Raw genomic sequence first — 14203 nt, forward strand, 5'->3', positions numbered from 1 at the left:
GGCCGACGGCCTTCAGCGGTGAACACGCCATATTGAGAATAGTAATGGTGTCTGCACCATCACATGCTGACTCTATCACGCCGAAGCCACGATCCATACTGTTCATTTTTCTCACAAGCTACTGCTGCAAGATCCCGAGACTAGCAAGGGGGTGGTGCGACACGGATCATCCATGAGTTACGGCCGATCGGAGCATCAACGCGGAGCATCAACACGGAGCAATTCAAATCAGCAGAAGAAAACGGAACCTTCATTGAGCTACCCAAAACAAGTAGGGTGCGGATAGAAATGGGTATAGACAGGACAAATTCAGATGAAGAGGAAACCAGAGTCTAGCGTAGGAGATATGTAGTATGTACAAGAAGAGAAAGAAATGGATCCAAGGAGTGGTGACGTGAGACCGCAAAAGGTCCAGCCTTGAGTGTAACCAAAGATAAAACGCCCAGCGATGCTATACCGACCCAGTGGTGCAAGGAGAAAACAACAGAAAACAGTGTTGTGAAGTACATCCACATCAAGCCTTGTCCTTCTTAAAGATGTCCTTGAGGCGAAGTTTGATCTTGTACATGTACCAATCGCCCTTCCTCCTGCTCTTAGGACCGAGACCTTCGTTACTCTCTTCGCTAGCTTTGCTCTTCTCTTTCGTGCTTTTACTGCGCTCAACCTTCTTCTCTTGCTTGCGCTTCTTTTCGTTCATGACGAACATGCTTGTGGGGCGCTTCTTGAGACCGGGGCCTTCTGTGACTCCAGAATCCCACATGCCGGTCGTGGTGATGGGCGCGTATGCAGACTGTGTCTTTCTGGAACGCTCGATTTGTGGCATGGCCGGTGAGAGGAGAGGAGAGGCGAGTAGCGGTGTGGGCGAAGTCGGGCCTTGGGGTGACGCGGGGATGACGATTGGGGATGGTATAGCAGGAGGGAGTGGCCGGGTGGATTCAGCAGAAGGTCGCTCTATAGGTGAGGGCAGTTGTAGTTCCTTAATGCGAAGTAGCTCCACGCTGCGCTTCATAGTGCGCTCTTCTGCGGTTTCCGCGAGTGTTTGATCTTCGAAGGTAAGTCCGTATCTCTTCCTCATGCTGCCTGAAATACTATGCATAGCAGTGCCAGTCGAGTTGGCACGTCGCGCTCGTGTCTTCACAACGGTCACGGGAGAAGCGTTTACTGCCGTCTTGGTAGAAGCAGGAGAAGCAGGAGCATCAGTGAAGCTTGTCGTGCGACGAGGTAGTCTTTCCAAACTAGGCTTGAACATTCGAGGGATCGAGCGGCGCTTCTCGTCGAGTGTCGAAGCTGGGGACGGCGAGCGAGGACAATCAAGGATCGACATTGAGAACGTGCGATTGGTGTTTGGCCGGAAGGTGGCACAGGGAGCTAGGGTTGGAGACGAGAACAAGTTGGGTCCCTCTGTCGTGAATTCTTTGGCGGCAACCCAGACACCGGAAGCCAGTATGAATTGTCGAAGTGCGTCGCCGGTCTCGGTAGGCAGCTTCTCTGTCAAGGTTTCCACAAAGTTGCTGGCATCGATGCTGGAAACGTCCGTGGTAGGCGACTGAGTGTAAGAGGCCATGCTAGGCGTTGACGGCGAGGCAGCAGATGGCAAAGCGTAGGTATCCATGACATCTATGCGATTGCGGGTCATTGTCGCAATGATAGGATGGCGCCTGGAATTAACACTCAAGGTACTGAACGTAAACTTCCTGTCGTCGGCCTCTGGGAGTGATGGCGAGAGGGGTGTGTTTGCAGTCATGCTTGACGTACGGCGTGAATGAGTTGGTTTCAACACCCAACGCGCCTTCAGCGTTAGGCCATGCTCGTCAGTGCTATTGAACTCGTAGCCTCCGTTGGGCATATCAGTTACCGCCCAGCGACTCGTCCCGTCTTTCATACAAATCTCCGTGGTCTCGGTGATGCCCTTGTCACACTTCTGTGCGCTGATGACGCCGATCACGTCGCGCGAGCCCCATCGCTCCTCTTCCGACTTGCTCTCGTCATCATGGCTGTTGTATTCCTCTGCCTGAACAATAAAGAGATCATGTGGCCCTAATCTTTCCCTGGTGTTAAAGCTCCGTGAAAGACGCTTCGAGATTCGCTGGGGAAGGACTGAGAAAGGAACGACTTCGTACGCAGGCTTTGGCCGTTGCGAAGCGATGACTTGATGTAACTGTAGGAGAACCTTGGGGCGTGCATGTAGCTTTGAGCGAGTGTTGACGGGTCGGGCGATGTTGTAGGATGTTTTCGAACGAGGAGTCCGCTTCTTCGGCTTCTCTGCGGTGCCGTCGCTGCCGGAGGAAACCGGCCGTGAAGGTGAAGGAACGAAGGTGATTATAGGTTCGTCAAGCTGTATCTTCATCGCATCTCTATGCGAGGTCGGCGTTGGCGTGTCAGGGGTATCGATTGTAGGGTCGGTGTGTGTAGAAGTTAAGGTCGCCTGCGACGGTGAAGGAGTTTGTCCGCGCAAGACTGAACCTAAAATGGAAAGTGGCATCTGGAGAAAGGAGCCGTTGCTCGTGGGCGAGGCTGCACGCGGTGGTGCGCTCTCATGGCCGTGTTTGGCGGCATCGGCGGTCAACATGTCCAGCAGCATTGCTCCAGCACTCAATCCAGGTGTGACATGCTGAAATACCAGTCAGCACAGAATCGAAATACAGCGAAAATGGAGGCGCAATCCGCGCCGCCGCATGGGACGCCATCATCTTATGAGGGCGGGACCCAAGGGCTGTGCGCTGAAGTTTGGAGGTCGTGCCCCTCAAGCGCAATTCCACTACCACAACTGGGGCTGACTTACAAGCCACAACTAGAGGAGCTGAGTTTATGCAGGGAATAAGTTAGCCAATCACTCCCTATAGCCTGACCATGGACAGCTGTATGTTTCAGCAAGCGGACGTAGACACTTTTCAAAGAGCGAAAATGGGAACAAAAAAGAAGCCATTAGACGGGCCCCTCGTCAGGTCATTCATCAGCCGGGCATGGCTCTACTTTACGTCCGCATCGTCGACGCACAAGGCACACAGGCTCCAAACGCCGGTAATGTCAACCGTCGTCCGTCCCGTTGGCGCAGGGACGCCAGCAAAGCCGCATCCGGCAAGGGGCCAGAACCATTGGCCCATCGTGCACATCATGCATCCTCGCTACTGGCCCCTCTTTTTGCTTCATCGGAAACAGATTACTCGGCTTCGTCGGACAAAGCTGGGGGGCTGCTTACTCGTAGTCATAGTTAGCAGGTATACCGCTGATTGTCTAGGTCTCACTTTGGTTCGTGCTGTCGATCTGGGTGAGAGCAGCAACGACACATTTCCGCAGGGATCCGAATACCTCATCATCTTAAGATTGATCATGCGGCACTGTGACCATGGAACCTTCTGAGGAAGCTCTGGGCAGTCAATGCACGGCGTATTCGTATACGATGCAGACCGAGGAGCGCTGTGATTGGCCAGCCTTGCGATATTTGCGCCGAGCACCACTGCCACTCAAGCCACAGCAAACATCAACATCAGTTTCCATGTTGAAGCATTCTTGTAGGAGCCGACCGCAGATGATATGAAGCTTGTGAAGCTTGGATGCTGTCATGACCAGGCGTCCTGTCTGGTACTCCGACTCTGCTATACAGGGCCAGCCTGTTACAATCGACGCTTACGCAAACTCTACCATGACTTTTTGCGAGGGGTTTTGGATTAGCCGTTACCTCACCGACAAATTCACACACCACTACGCCGTGCTGCACCTCTGGCTGCACGACCCGCTACACTTCACGATCTTTCTGCAAGCCTACTCGCTTCAGACCGTCGGTTCCGTTGTGCTCCGCATGCCGCGCCGCCAATTTTTCACCGAGACCGAGCTCGCGTCAGCTGGATTGCACACATCATCTTCGCGCAGTCGGACGAACCGAACTTCCGAGATACAAACAAATCCAAATCGGAAGGCATTGCGTGCGTAAAGAGTATTTTTGTCCAAAAATTCGCTAGAGAACGCCCGACAATCAAGGCTGCTACGTCAGCGGATTAGAATTTGCTACTTTTCAAATCAACTGCAATTCTAATGGACCAAATGTCAGGCCAGGATTTCGGCTCTCACCCGTCAGCCGAGAGCCTCGTTACCTGGTTCACGCAGAATGGGGGTCAGCTCAGTCCAGATGTCCAGATCGTCTTCAGCGACTCGCGTGGCTTTCACATGCGCGCTGCTAGGCCACTGAGCTCCACCGTCGTGGCTTCATGTCCATTGAAGCTCACACTCTCTTCTCTCAACCTAGACCCAAACGAGAAAGAGGTCTTGTACGCTGAAAGCCCTTTAGAACAATGTCGAGGGAAAATTCCGGATCACGTTCTGACGTATCTGTTGTTGATTGAACAGCGCAAGAAGGGTGAGAAGTCGCCTTGGCATGCGTACATCTCCTGCTTACCTGGGCCTGAAACTATGACCACACCTCTCTGGTTTGATGAGAGCGATGTGGCCTTTCTCGCCGGTACAAGTCTAGCTCCTGCGACCAAAGAGAGAAAGGCTGAGCTGGAGCGCCAATGGGAAAATGCCGTGGCTGTTATGAAAGCACTTGGTATGCCTCTTGCTGACGAGATTGATCTGTAAGTCTCCAGCGAATGGTATTTACTACACGTCATGTGCTGTCTAGCGTGCATGTACATTGAGCATCAGCTCTACCGTTTATCTGAACCCATACACCTAGCTATCAGTGTTGCTTTTGGCTGCCAACACTCTAGATTTGCGACATCCGTACGTTGGCTACCTGGTGCAGCCTGCTAACGATCACCAGCGAATCATTACTTTGGGCAGCCACTATCTTTACTTCGCGAGCGTTCATCTCGACACACATCCTACCCGGATGTGAGACAATTCCCATCCTCTTTCCGGTGGTGGACATTCTCAATCATTCCGTCTCTGCAAAGGTAGAATGGGACTTCCAGCCTCACCAGTCGTTTACACTGAAGTGTCTTGAAGGCGAGTCTTTCCAGGCTGGTCAAGAGCTGTTTAATAACTACGCGCCGAAGCAGAATGATGAGTTGCTTCTTGGGTATGGCTTCTGCCTAGAAGAAAATCCCATTGAGCAGTTCGCCTTGAAACTAGCGTTCCAACCACAGCTGCAGCAATATGCACAACAGCTGGGTTTGTTGAATCCTGAGAACGTGCCTTTTGGCATGTCAAAAGACTTTCTAGCCACAGACCCAAACAAGGAACAGCACTTCCTACGCGCCAAGGGTCATCCATTCGGCCGTTACGAAAACCACGTACCTTTCTTCCGTGGCATACCCCCCTACATCGTTCACTTCTTCTTCATACAGACGGTCATAACATCCGAGTTGGACGTAAGCACTATTGATGTTGCACGACCAGGAGGCAGGATCACCCTGCAAGTGCTAGTGCTCTTACACCAGGCATTGGAGCAGAGATGCAGCACTCTCCCACTTCAAATTCAGCAGGAACCGCAAAACGATAAGCAAAGGTACGCGAAAATCTATCGCAACAGTCAGGCTAGGATCATCCACTCGGTTCGGGAAGAGCTGAAGGCTGCGATTGCCAAGCTTCGCGTCTCGGATTCCGAACGTCCCGTTCGCACTTTGCACAGCTTGTCCGACATGCTCAAAACCTTCGGGGCCGATCTGCCTGCATCAGCCGAGACCTTTTCGAGCGCACTCGATCGACATGGCATACAGGGTTCACAGAATGAAGGTTTGCAGTGGTCGATGCTGCTCACTGTCCTGGTGTCGTTGATGTTGACCACACAAGACACATCCGACATCAAGACATTGACTCTAGTGCGCAACCTGTGTTCAAAACATGCACTTCCCGCGTTAGAAGATGGTATTGAAGACGTAGACACGTACACCTTCATCGACGAGAATCTCGGCGATTTCGTGCAGCTTCCCTCCACCGAAGCGAACGCCGCACCAACGGATGCGCTGGACGACTTGGGTATGACATTTGTCAATCAACCTGCTGATGATCCAACCCCTGTTTTCATCAATGGTCGTACGGAGAATCTAGGTGCAAGGATCGTTATGTGGGCGATGATGGTTGTGGAGAAGGACGTTGTGCCTGTATTTGAAGATGGTGAGATTAAGCGGTGCTTGTATGCGGGAGCGCAGACTGCGGAACGTGGAAAGATTGACGAGACATGGATGTACGAGGATATTTCGGTGTAGATACCGAAGCTGGTAGAAGCAAGTTGAGCAAACGGCTTGTGGTTCAAAACGAGTTTGACGTATCGTCATGTTATCCGATCTTCCTTCTCAAGAAAACTTCTGTAGGCGACGAGCACCTGTGAAACCACTATCGGCTGCACTTTTAGATGAACTTACACCTGGGGCCTCCTGCAGAATAGGCGATGTGACGATGTCAACCCAAAGCAGGAATAATAACACTAGACCATTAGGCCGATTTTGCTCTGAAGAGCTAATTAATATCGGCTGCACATGTGTCTCGGATACATCTTTTTGAAGGCGTCGTCTTCGCAGCTTGAGCGACGGGTATATAAGACTTGGTTACTCTTCTGACAATAACTTGCCTTCTTTACACATCTATCATCTACTAGGCTATTTCATCAAAAGAACATGCTGAAACCCGAATGTGGGCCGCTGGACCTTCCGGGAAAACCTATTGTTTCGGTTCATGCTTGTGAAAATAAAGTTCAACAAGCAGTTGACATGAGGATCCACACGAAGCGATGTGAATACAAAGCTCTGCTTCGGAAACCAAGTGCTAGGACCATAATTTGAAAGTCACGAACACAGATGCGCACGTGTTTTGAAAACACCATGAGCTGTATCTCAAAAGTTATTAATGTGGTTTCCATGTCCACCCAAAGCTGGTCGTCGCTTCAAAACTCTCAAGTCATGGTGGAGGACTCCGAATGGTCGCATGCACTTCGGCTACGATCATGAGAGATTGAGGTGATCGGTGAGGAGGATATAAAGCATCCTTTACTACTCCTTGGTATTCTTGCACCTGGTACTCTTCTTCTACCATCCAAAAACCAAAAATCCTACATTAGTGCGTTCATGTTTGCGCCTCTGTTTCTTCTAAAACACAACCTTGCAATGCTTCACGTAGTATGTCGGGGTTCGCGCTTGGATCGTCGCCACAATCACTCCATGCAGTCCTTCCTCGCTCGCATGTACAAATCTCTGATAAAGTCACGCAGATGTCGATATGGCTGTCGTAGATTTGTGTTGCTCGAAAGCCGTGGAAAACACGCAAAACCATGAGGGAGGCATCGAGGCTATGGATAGCGCCTACACCGAAAGTAGAAGCACACCTCTCCATGTGACCCACCTTCAAATTGCGATTCGGGTATTGCGGCCATCGAGTTGAGGATATACAAGCCCGAGTTTTGATATCATCAGTAGCCTGGTAGTTCATGTGTATTCGTGCGGGGCTCCACCATAAGTGGAAGGGTGTCCATTATGGGGAGCAATAAAACCCATCGTGCAGAGTAACGCCCTCTGACCTTCAGCGCCAAAGGCCGGGCTCACAGCAGTAGCGATTGGAAGGACGCGAAGTGGATGACTCTGCGGCGTGTTTCGCTAAGGGTGTCCACTACTGCGCACACAGCCCCTCGCTCCACATACACGATCCTGCGCCCCGCATGCAGAGCAGCCGTCAAAAATTGTTCACGCGCGATATAAGATATAGGTTGCTACCTCTTTTCATCAATCAGCTCTCTAGAGCAAAATCGGCCTGATGGTCTAGTGGTATGATTCCTGCTTTGGGTTGACATCGTCACATCGCCTATTCTGCAGGAGGCCCCGGGTGTAAGTTCATCCATCACGGTTCGACATTGAGCGCTTGACTAATAAGCGAACAGTCGAATCCCGGTCAGGCCCCATCTTCTTTTTTGCTGAATTTTGTGCCTCTCCTAGAATAAGTCCCTACTCGGGTAGTGAGTGGGTGCATGTTCTTTTTTTCTTTTTCAGTCTACGAAGAACTGCTTATTTGCACACAGATGGTATATTGTTGGATGAGCGCTTCCCATAGAGTGATTTCTACATAACACAACCGTAACCTCGCTGCTACGTTGTAGAGCGAATATACCTCCAGAACTACTCTACCAATATTTATCTGTCACTAGCTTTAATCCCTCATCTCCAAATACCCTCACGCCCCTCACCTCTACTCGCGGCCTTGTCCGAAACGTCTTCTCAACCTCTCCAGTCCTTGGATTTACACCCTCATGCTCATGTTGCTCTCTCTTCAGCAAACAGCCCTCAATCGCCCATTTCGGCACCGCCTCCTCGAATTTAACGCCCTTCTCTTCCAACATCATTTCAACGAGTTCCCGCGTCTTCTTGCCATTCATCTCCTTAGTTGAGTACATAGTCCGAGCAAAAGCAGACACAGCATTCCGTACAGCATCATTGCGACACCTCCATATGAGGTTGTTGAGAGCCTCCTCTACAGAAGGAACGGGGAAGAAACGCGCATCGAAATGCGCTATACCTAGTACCTTCTCCACGTTGCCCTTGACTGCCGGCTCCGGCATTTTATCCAGCGCCTCCGCGAGATGCTTGTTGAATCGCACCGAGCAATAACTCGCACTCAGACTACATAGCTTCTGCACTCTTTCGTTGAAAATCTGAACGCCTTCCGGAAAGATCAGGGTGATCTCGTCGGACTGCGTGTATGCGACTGTAGCGCGGGGAAAGAAGTGAAGTAAATCAGCACAGGCTGATATCATCGCAGTGTGTATGCGCTCGTCGAAGGGGCGCGCAAAGTGTGACGTGAAGCGCGAGAATCCATGGCCGTCTAGACGGAGGATGATGGGTTGGTTCAGAGGGAGGGTATGGTCGAAATGCGATTCATATGACTTCATGCGCGAAGCTAGCGATTGGGGTTTAGCAAAGTCTGCCGACATCTCAGTACCTTTGAGAGAATCGGACATGGTTGATCAGGTGTGTTTGTGTTGGAACCGTTGGTTGTTGCATGGTAAATGATAGCTTCCTACACTACAAGGTGACCAATGAGTCATCCAACTCACGTGTTTTCGTTGTAGTCACATTATGGGGAGTCATTGTCACAGTGACTGTTGGTAACAATAGATGAGGATCAGTATTGAGATGCTATCATTCGTCGTACTATCGAGTGTCATTAGAGCTCCAGACACAGCCGAGCTAACCTTTGCCATCCCCATCATCTCTCTTCTAAGGCAAGCACGATAAGATCGGCTTGAGCTTGTTGATGATCTGAGTCTGGACCGCAGCATCGTTTATGGTCGTCTTGTCGTTTGCATCACCAGGGCTGATAGTAACGTAGCAGTCGCTTCCTCGAATCAAGATAACGTCCGCCTCCCACGGAAGGCGCGTGCTACCGCACCAGTCCGCATCGCGAGCACTCAAAAGACCAGTGTTGATGCGAGTAAAGATGTACTTGAACTGACTGGGATCGCTGCACTTGGTCTCGGAGACAGAGGGGAAGTTGACGTTCAAGTAGGTGTTCGCTGGGAGGTAGGGCTTTCCGCTGTTGATGATGGTGGTGGTGACGTTCAGAGCCAGATCAGCGTAGATCTTGCTGTGGAAAGGTGTAGGAGCATTCCATGCGGTAGGATCTCCAGACTGACCAGAGAAGGCGATAGCTGGGATTTGGGCCGTCTTTGCCGCATATGTAGCGGCGCCGACGGTACCGGAGAAGGGCACCTGAACAGCAACATTGCTTCCGACATTCGGTCCGGTCAGAGCGAGTTCGGGCTTTGCGCCGTTCCAGAGCTTAGGCGCAGTGACATCGATGCCTTGCTTGATAGAAGTAACCGGGAACGAGTTCACGTAGTTCAAACGAGGGTCTGTCGCATTTGCACCTGTGGGCGGGCTTCCACCTGGGCAGGATGCATGAATGCAGCCGTCTGAATCAACAGTCTTCGGGGGTTCGTCGGATGATCCTGATATAGGTCAGTATGTGTATAGTGTTCATGACTCGACTACCAACCTCTGCCAGACTGATTCTCAGCAGGACCAGACAGGACAACCTCGTGGCCAGCAGAGTTCAAGACGTCAAAGAAGGTACGGATGTTTGCCTCTGACCATCCATCGTCATTTGACTGCACGATGCGAACAGCTTGAGCGAAAGGAACCGCCGCAGCGAGTAGCAAGAATGATCGCATCCTGACTGGAAGAATGAAGATGAAGCGAATGTGTTCGACTGAGAGACCTGAGACCTGTGCGAAACAAACAGACGGCGCATGATGTTTATAACAACACCATCCTTCCTATTCATCCTTGAGCCAACCGCTGCGTCCCCAGTCTCTGATCTACCGCTAATGTTCCACGCATAATGTACGCCGGAGGCGAACAGACACTGCAGAAGTCAGGAACACAGCCATGGCACACGCCACTTTCTAGTCGCAACGTGCCGGTAACAGCGATGTGATTGCTCCTCGCATAAATGACCATGGCGGCGACATGATGTGAATGTCGGCTTTGCAGCTGTGAGTGGTTGCTGACCTCCGAAACGGAGACACTTCCAAGCCTTGCGGAGGTGCCGTCTCCTGACCAGCCTAGTGCCTCGGCAGGAGCCTCTCGAACGGGCAGGAGCCTCCGATTTCCGTTCGCACGTGCGAGTAACTTGTGGTATCATTCACGGATTTTCGGTGTCTGAGGAAGTCTTTGGTACATGAATCGATAGTTTTCAGGGTGTCATTCCTACACCTGCCGAATGGGACAGGTCCGGCGCGAGTGCGCAATAATCTAACGGCCCGTCCCTCACTAATATTATCACTACCATCGTTCGTGACGATCAAGTTCTCTAGACCGATTTCCGGTCATGGAAGCATGCAACATGTGAAAACGTAGACCGGAACACCATTTGACCGTGGTATTGACCTTTCCTATTTCACCAAAACGCCTTTTGTAAACCTCGTCATTTCCGTCTCCTTCGCTCACACAATGTGGGCGGGCTTCACAGGCTGCTGGTAGTAGTCCGTCGCAGCACCACTTTGGTATGGTGGAAGGTACTGGTTGTGCATATCAGGCTGTGTCTGCGAATGGTATGCGGTATTCTGTTGGTACTCGGGGACGCTGTTGTACGGGGACGATTGTGCAGCCGCCGCCGCCGCCAATGGGTTATGCGCTGGCGCATACTGGCCCCGTTGGGCTTCTTTCTTCGCGCGACGGTACCCGACGATGGCGTAGATGAGGAGACCGAGGAAGGTGAGGCTGGGATATGTCAGTGCTGCACACAATCTCGCCAGACTCTGAACGTACAATACGAAGATGCTGAATCCAATTCCTACAGAGCTGGCGCCCTGGCCTATGGCAACAAAGTCCATGATCAAGACGCCAGTCCAGAACCCAGTTTGGAAGCAGTTCATGGTGAGGAAAGTGCCTGGTTTCAGCTTGTCGCCAAGGAACATGATGATCGCAAGAATGTCGATGAGGAGCACAATGACGATGAAGAGCATGAAGACAACGACTGATCTGTTGGCTGTTAGTCTCTGCACATGCGCTCATATTGATGCAACTTACCCAGTTGATGGTTGGATGACATCCTTTAGTTCATCCACAGTCCGTAGGGAATAGCCATATGCTGCAATGATCAAGATCATGATACATATTCGCACTATCCAGAAGGGCACGAGAACGCGCTTCTGCCAAAATACCGGTCGTTGCGCCATGGTGATGTGGTGATGCAGACTGTGTTGCTCGAAGGCCGTTGGATACAAGGGAAGATGTGGACAGCGAGAAGACAGTTAAACAGGTATATATTCTCTTGATCAAGGCTGAGCGCAAGAAATTTTGGTATCTTCGGCGCAAATTCAAGCTGCGGCGGCTGTGAGGCGCAAACTCAGGGGACGCCTTGCGCGCCTGGATGAAACACGCGTTCGGCCCTGTACATCTTCATTTGCCTGTTTTAGTTTCCGCGCCTGTTGGGGGCCGATGAGGCGGCTGCATCGTCATCTATGCGTGATTGTCGCATAGGGAGAAAGGGGCTTTGGGTTGTGAGTGTCTATAATGGTGCGATGCCGGTATCGTTGTCCTGCCAGAGAGCAAAACGGCTGTCACGAGTTTCAGGGTCTGTGGAGATGGGTGGGGTCCTGAGGCGATGTTCAAGGTGGCTGAGGCACCCAGGCTATGGGTGTAGCACATAGCACAGACGCAGCACTGAGCACTGAGCACTGCACAAGTCGGCCTTGCCTCGCATGTAAGCATCATGCTTCGATGCAGATGGGTCAAATGTGGAAGGTATGGAAGGCGGGCACTTTCCGCTCCAACGAGTCCAGCCATCTGATCGGAGTGGGGCTGCCACGCGACCCATGCACGCGTTGCTCCCGCCCGATAAGCGCGATAACGAGTGATACCTTGATGGACAACTGGAGCTTCCCCGGACTACAACACCAGCTTGCTCTCGAGCTTAGTTAGATCAAGAGCTCCACGATAGTTCTAGAAGCATTTTCTCCATCTTCATCATGGGCGCTAACCAGTCACGACCGTCCGATGCTGCTGTTAACGAGAAGCTGATGGAGCGACTCCAGGCCCTCCACATGAAAGATGAACGACCCATGAATGAGAAGGATGGATTTGTAGTTGTTGGTGGAGAATCCCGTAGGTTGTCTCCTGTTCATACTCTTAGAATAAGTCTGACTTATCGAAGCACCCAAGTACACGCCTGGCGTCAAGTACCAGCAGGATGTCTCTGCAGCAACAGTGTCTGAATGGGAGAAGGAGCTTATGGAAGACCCAAAGGTACTACATCCAGTCCCTGTGATGTTCATTACTGACTTCCGGTAGAACCGTCTTGCCCTCGCAGCCCTCAGCTCCAACTCTGCCAACGCCGTGCTTTCGTCTCGATCAGCTGTCATCGCCGACACCCAGAAGTTCAACATCAAGATCCCTCTCGAGGGTTCGCCCGTCACAAACCAAGCCTCGTCCGGAAGATGCTGGCTCTTCGCATCCACCAACGTCTTCCGTGTCGCCATCATGAAGAAGTACAAGCTGTCAGAGTTCCAGCTCTCCCAGTCGTACCTCTTCTACTGGGACAAGATCGAGAAGGCAAACTACTTCCTCGAAAGCATACTGGATACAAAGGATGAGGAGATTGACAGTCGCATCATACAGGCACTGATGGCTAGCCCCGTCGGTGATGGTGGACAATGGGATATGGTGGCCAACCTCGTACAAAAGTATGGTCTCGTGCCGCATTCGTTGTACCCAGACTCCTACAACGCAACCAGCTCATCGACTATGGACCGTCTGATTACCACCAAGCTGCGCGAAGATGCAGTCCGTCTACGTTCTATTGCCCGCAGCAACGCTACACCAGATGCCATCAAGGCGACCATCGCTGGAGAGAAGGAAAAGATGCTTCGTGAGATCCACTTGATTCTGACACTGATGCTTGGTCCCCCACCATGCTCCACCAAGCTTTTCACCTGGGAGTACTACGACAAGGACGGCAAGTTCTGCACTGTCCGTACGCGACCCACTGCTTTTGCAAATGAGCTCTCCGACAACAAAACCGTACGAGCATTGTCTGGAACTGACGTCCACTCACTCTTCTCGCTCGTGAATGACCCTCGCAACCCCTACAACCGTCTGCTTAGCGTGAAGCGACTGGGCAACGTCTGGAACGGCCGACCAGTGACCTACGTAAATGTCGACATGAAGACAATCAAAGACGCCTGCATCACTATGCTGAAGCGTGGCATGCCTGTGTTCTTCGGCTCAGACGTGGGCAAGTATTCCGATTCTACCAAGGGCATCATGGACACGGATCTCTTCGAGTATGAGCTGGGCTTTAACATCAAGCTTGGCATGTCCAAGGCGGAACGCCTACAAACTGGCGAGAGCCAGATGACGCATGCTATGGTCCTGACGGCTGTGCATGTCGTTGATGGCAAGCCTGTACGCTGGAGGGTAGAGAACTCGTGGAGCGAGCGTGCGGGCGACAAAGGCTACTTTGTCATGAGTGATGCTTGGATGGATGAGTTCGTGTACCAGGCGGTCGTTGATCCTAGCGTTGTCAGTTCGTCGGTCAAGAAGGTACTGGAGCAGAAGCCGAGGATGCTAGAGCTGTGGGACCCAATGGGTGCGTTGGCTTGAGCGATGAGTTTACGAAGCGATCCTTCTTAGTTACTGATGAATTATTCACGTCCATGAATTTTTTAGAATCGGTTCATGATGCATGATTACTTTAGATATTATGGTCTACTTGACTTTTGGATTTAATACGCCATCCAGACTACATTCGAGGTTATGATCGCTATTGGCAGTCATCG

General features: G+C 51.6%; 4 protein-coding genes across 4 annotated transcripts; 2 read left to right on the plus strand and 2 right to left on the minus strand.

The window, feature by feature from the left end:
- Positions 1-514: 514 nt before the first annotated feature.
- Positions 515-3116, minus strand: GT037_008283 (uncharacterized protein; the record flags this gene model as incomplete). The annotated part of the gene is made up of 2 exons (XM_038933330.1): positions 515-2611; positions 2979-3116. 2 exons carry the CDS (start codon positions 3114-3116, stop codon positions 515-517), a joined length of 2235 nt encoding a protein of 744 aa, XP_038783995.1.
- Positions 3117-4032: 916 nt separating this feature from the next.
- GT037_008284 (uncharacterized protein) lies at positions 4033-6146 on the plus strand (the record flags this gene model as incomplete). The annotated part of the gene is made up of 2 exons (XM_038933331.1): positions 4033-4571; positions 4760-6146. The coding sequence occupies 2 exons, from the start codon at positions 4033-4035 to the stop codon at positions 6144-6146; spliced, it is 1926 nt and encodes a 641-aa protein (XP_038783996.1).
- A 1964-nt stretch (positions 6147-8110) lies between these two features.
- On the minus strand, positions 8111-11602 carry GT037_008285 (sure-like protein; the record flags this gene model as incomplete). The annotated part of the gene is made up of 7 exons (XM_038933332.1): positions 8111-8820; positions 9116-9140; positions 9195-9871; positions 9919-10147; positions 10874-11144; positions 11193-11405; positions 11454-11602. Coding segments are annotated over 7 exons (2274 nt in total), but the record flags the coding sequence as incomplete, so codon positions are not given.
- Positions 11603-12394: 792 nt separating this feature from the next.
- Positions 12395-14027, plus strand: GT037_008286 (bleomycin hydrolase; the record flags this gene model as incomplete). The annotated part of the gene is made up of 3 exons (XM_038933333.1): positions 12395-12530; positions 12580-12671; positions 12717-14027. The coding sequence occupies 3 exons, from the start codon at positions 12395-12397 to the stop codon at positions 14025-14027; spliced, it is 1539 nt and encodes a 512-aa protein (XP_038783998.1).
- Between the last annotated feature and the right edge of the window lie 176 nt (positions 14028-14203).

The sequence above is a fragment of the Alternaria burnsii genome (genome assembly GCF_013036055.1).
Source record: "Alternaria burnsii strain CBS107.38 chromosome Unknown 753, whole genome shotgun sequence".
Lineage (NCBI taxonomy): Eukaryota > Fungi > Ascomycota > Dothideomycetes > Pleosporales > Pleosporaceae > Alternaria > Alternaria burnsii.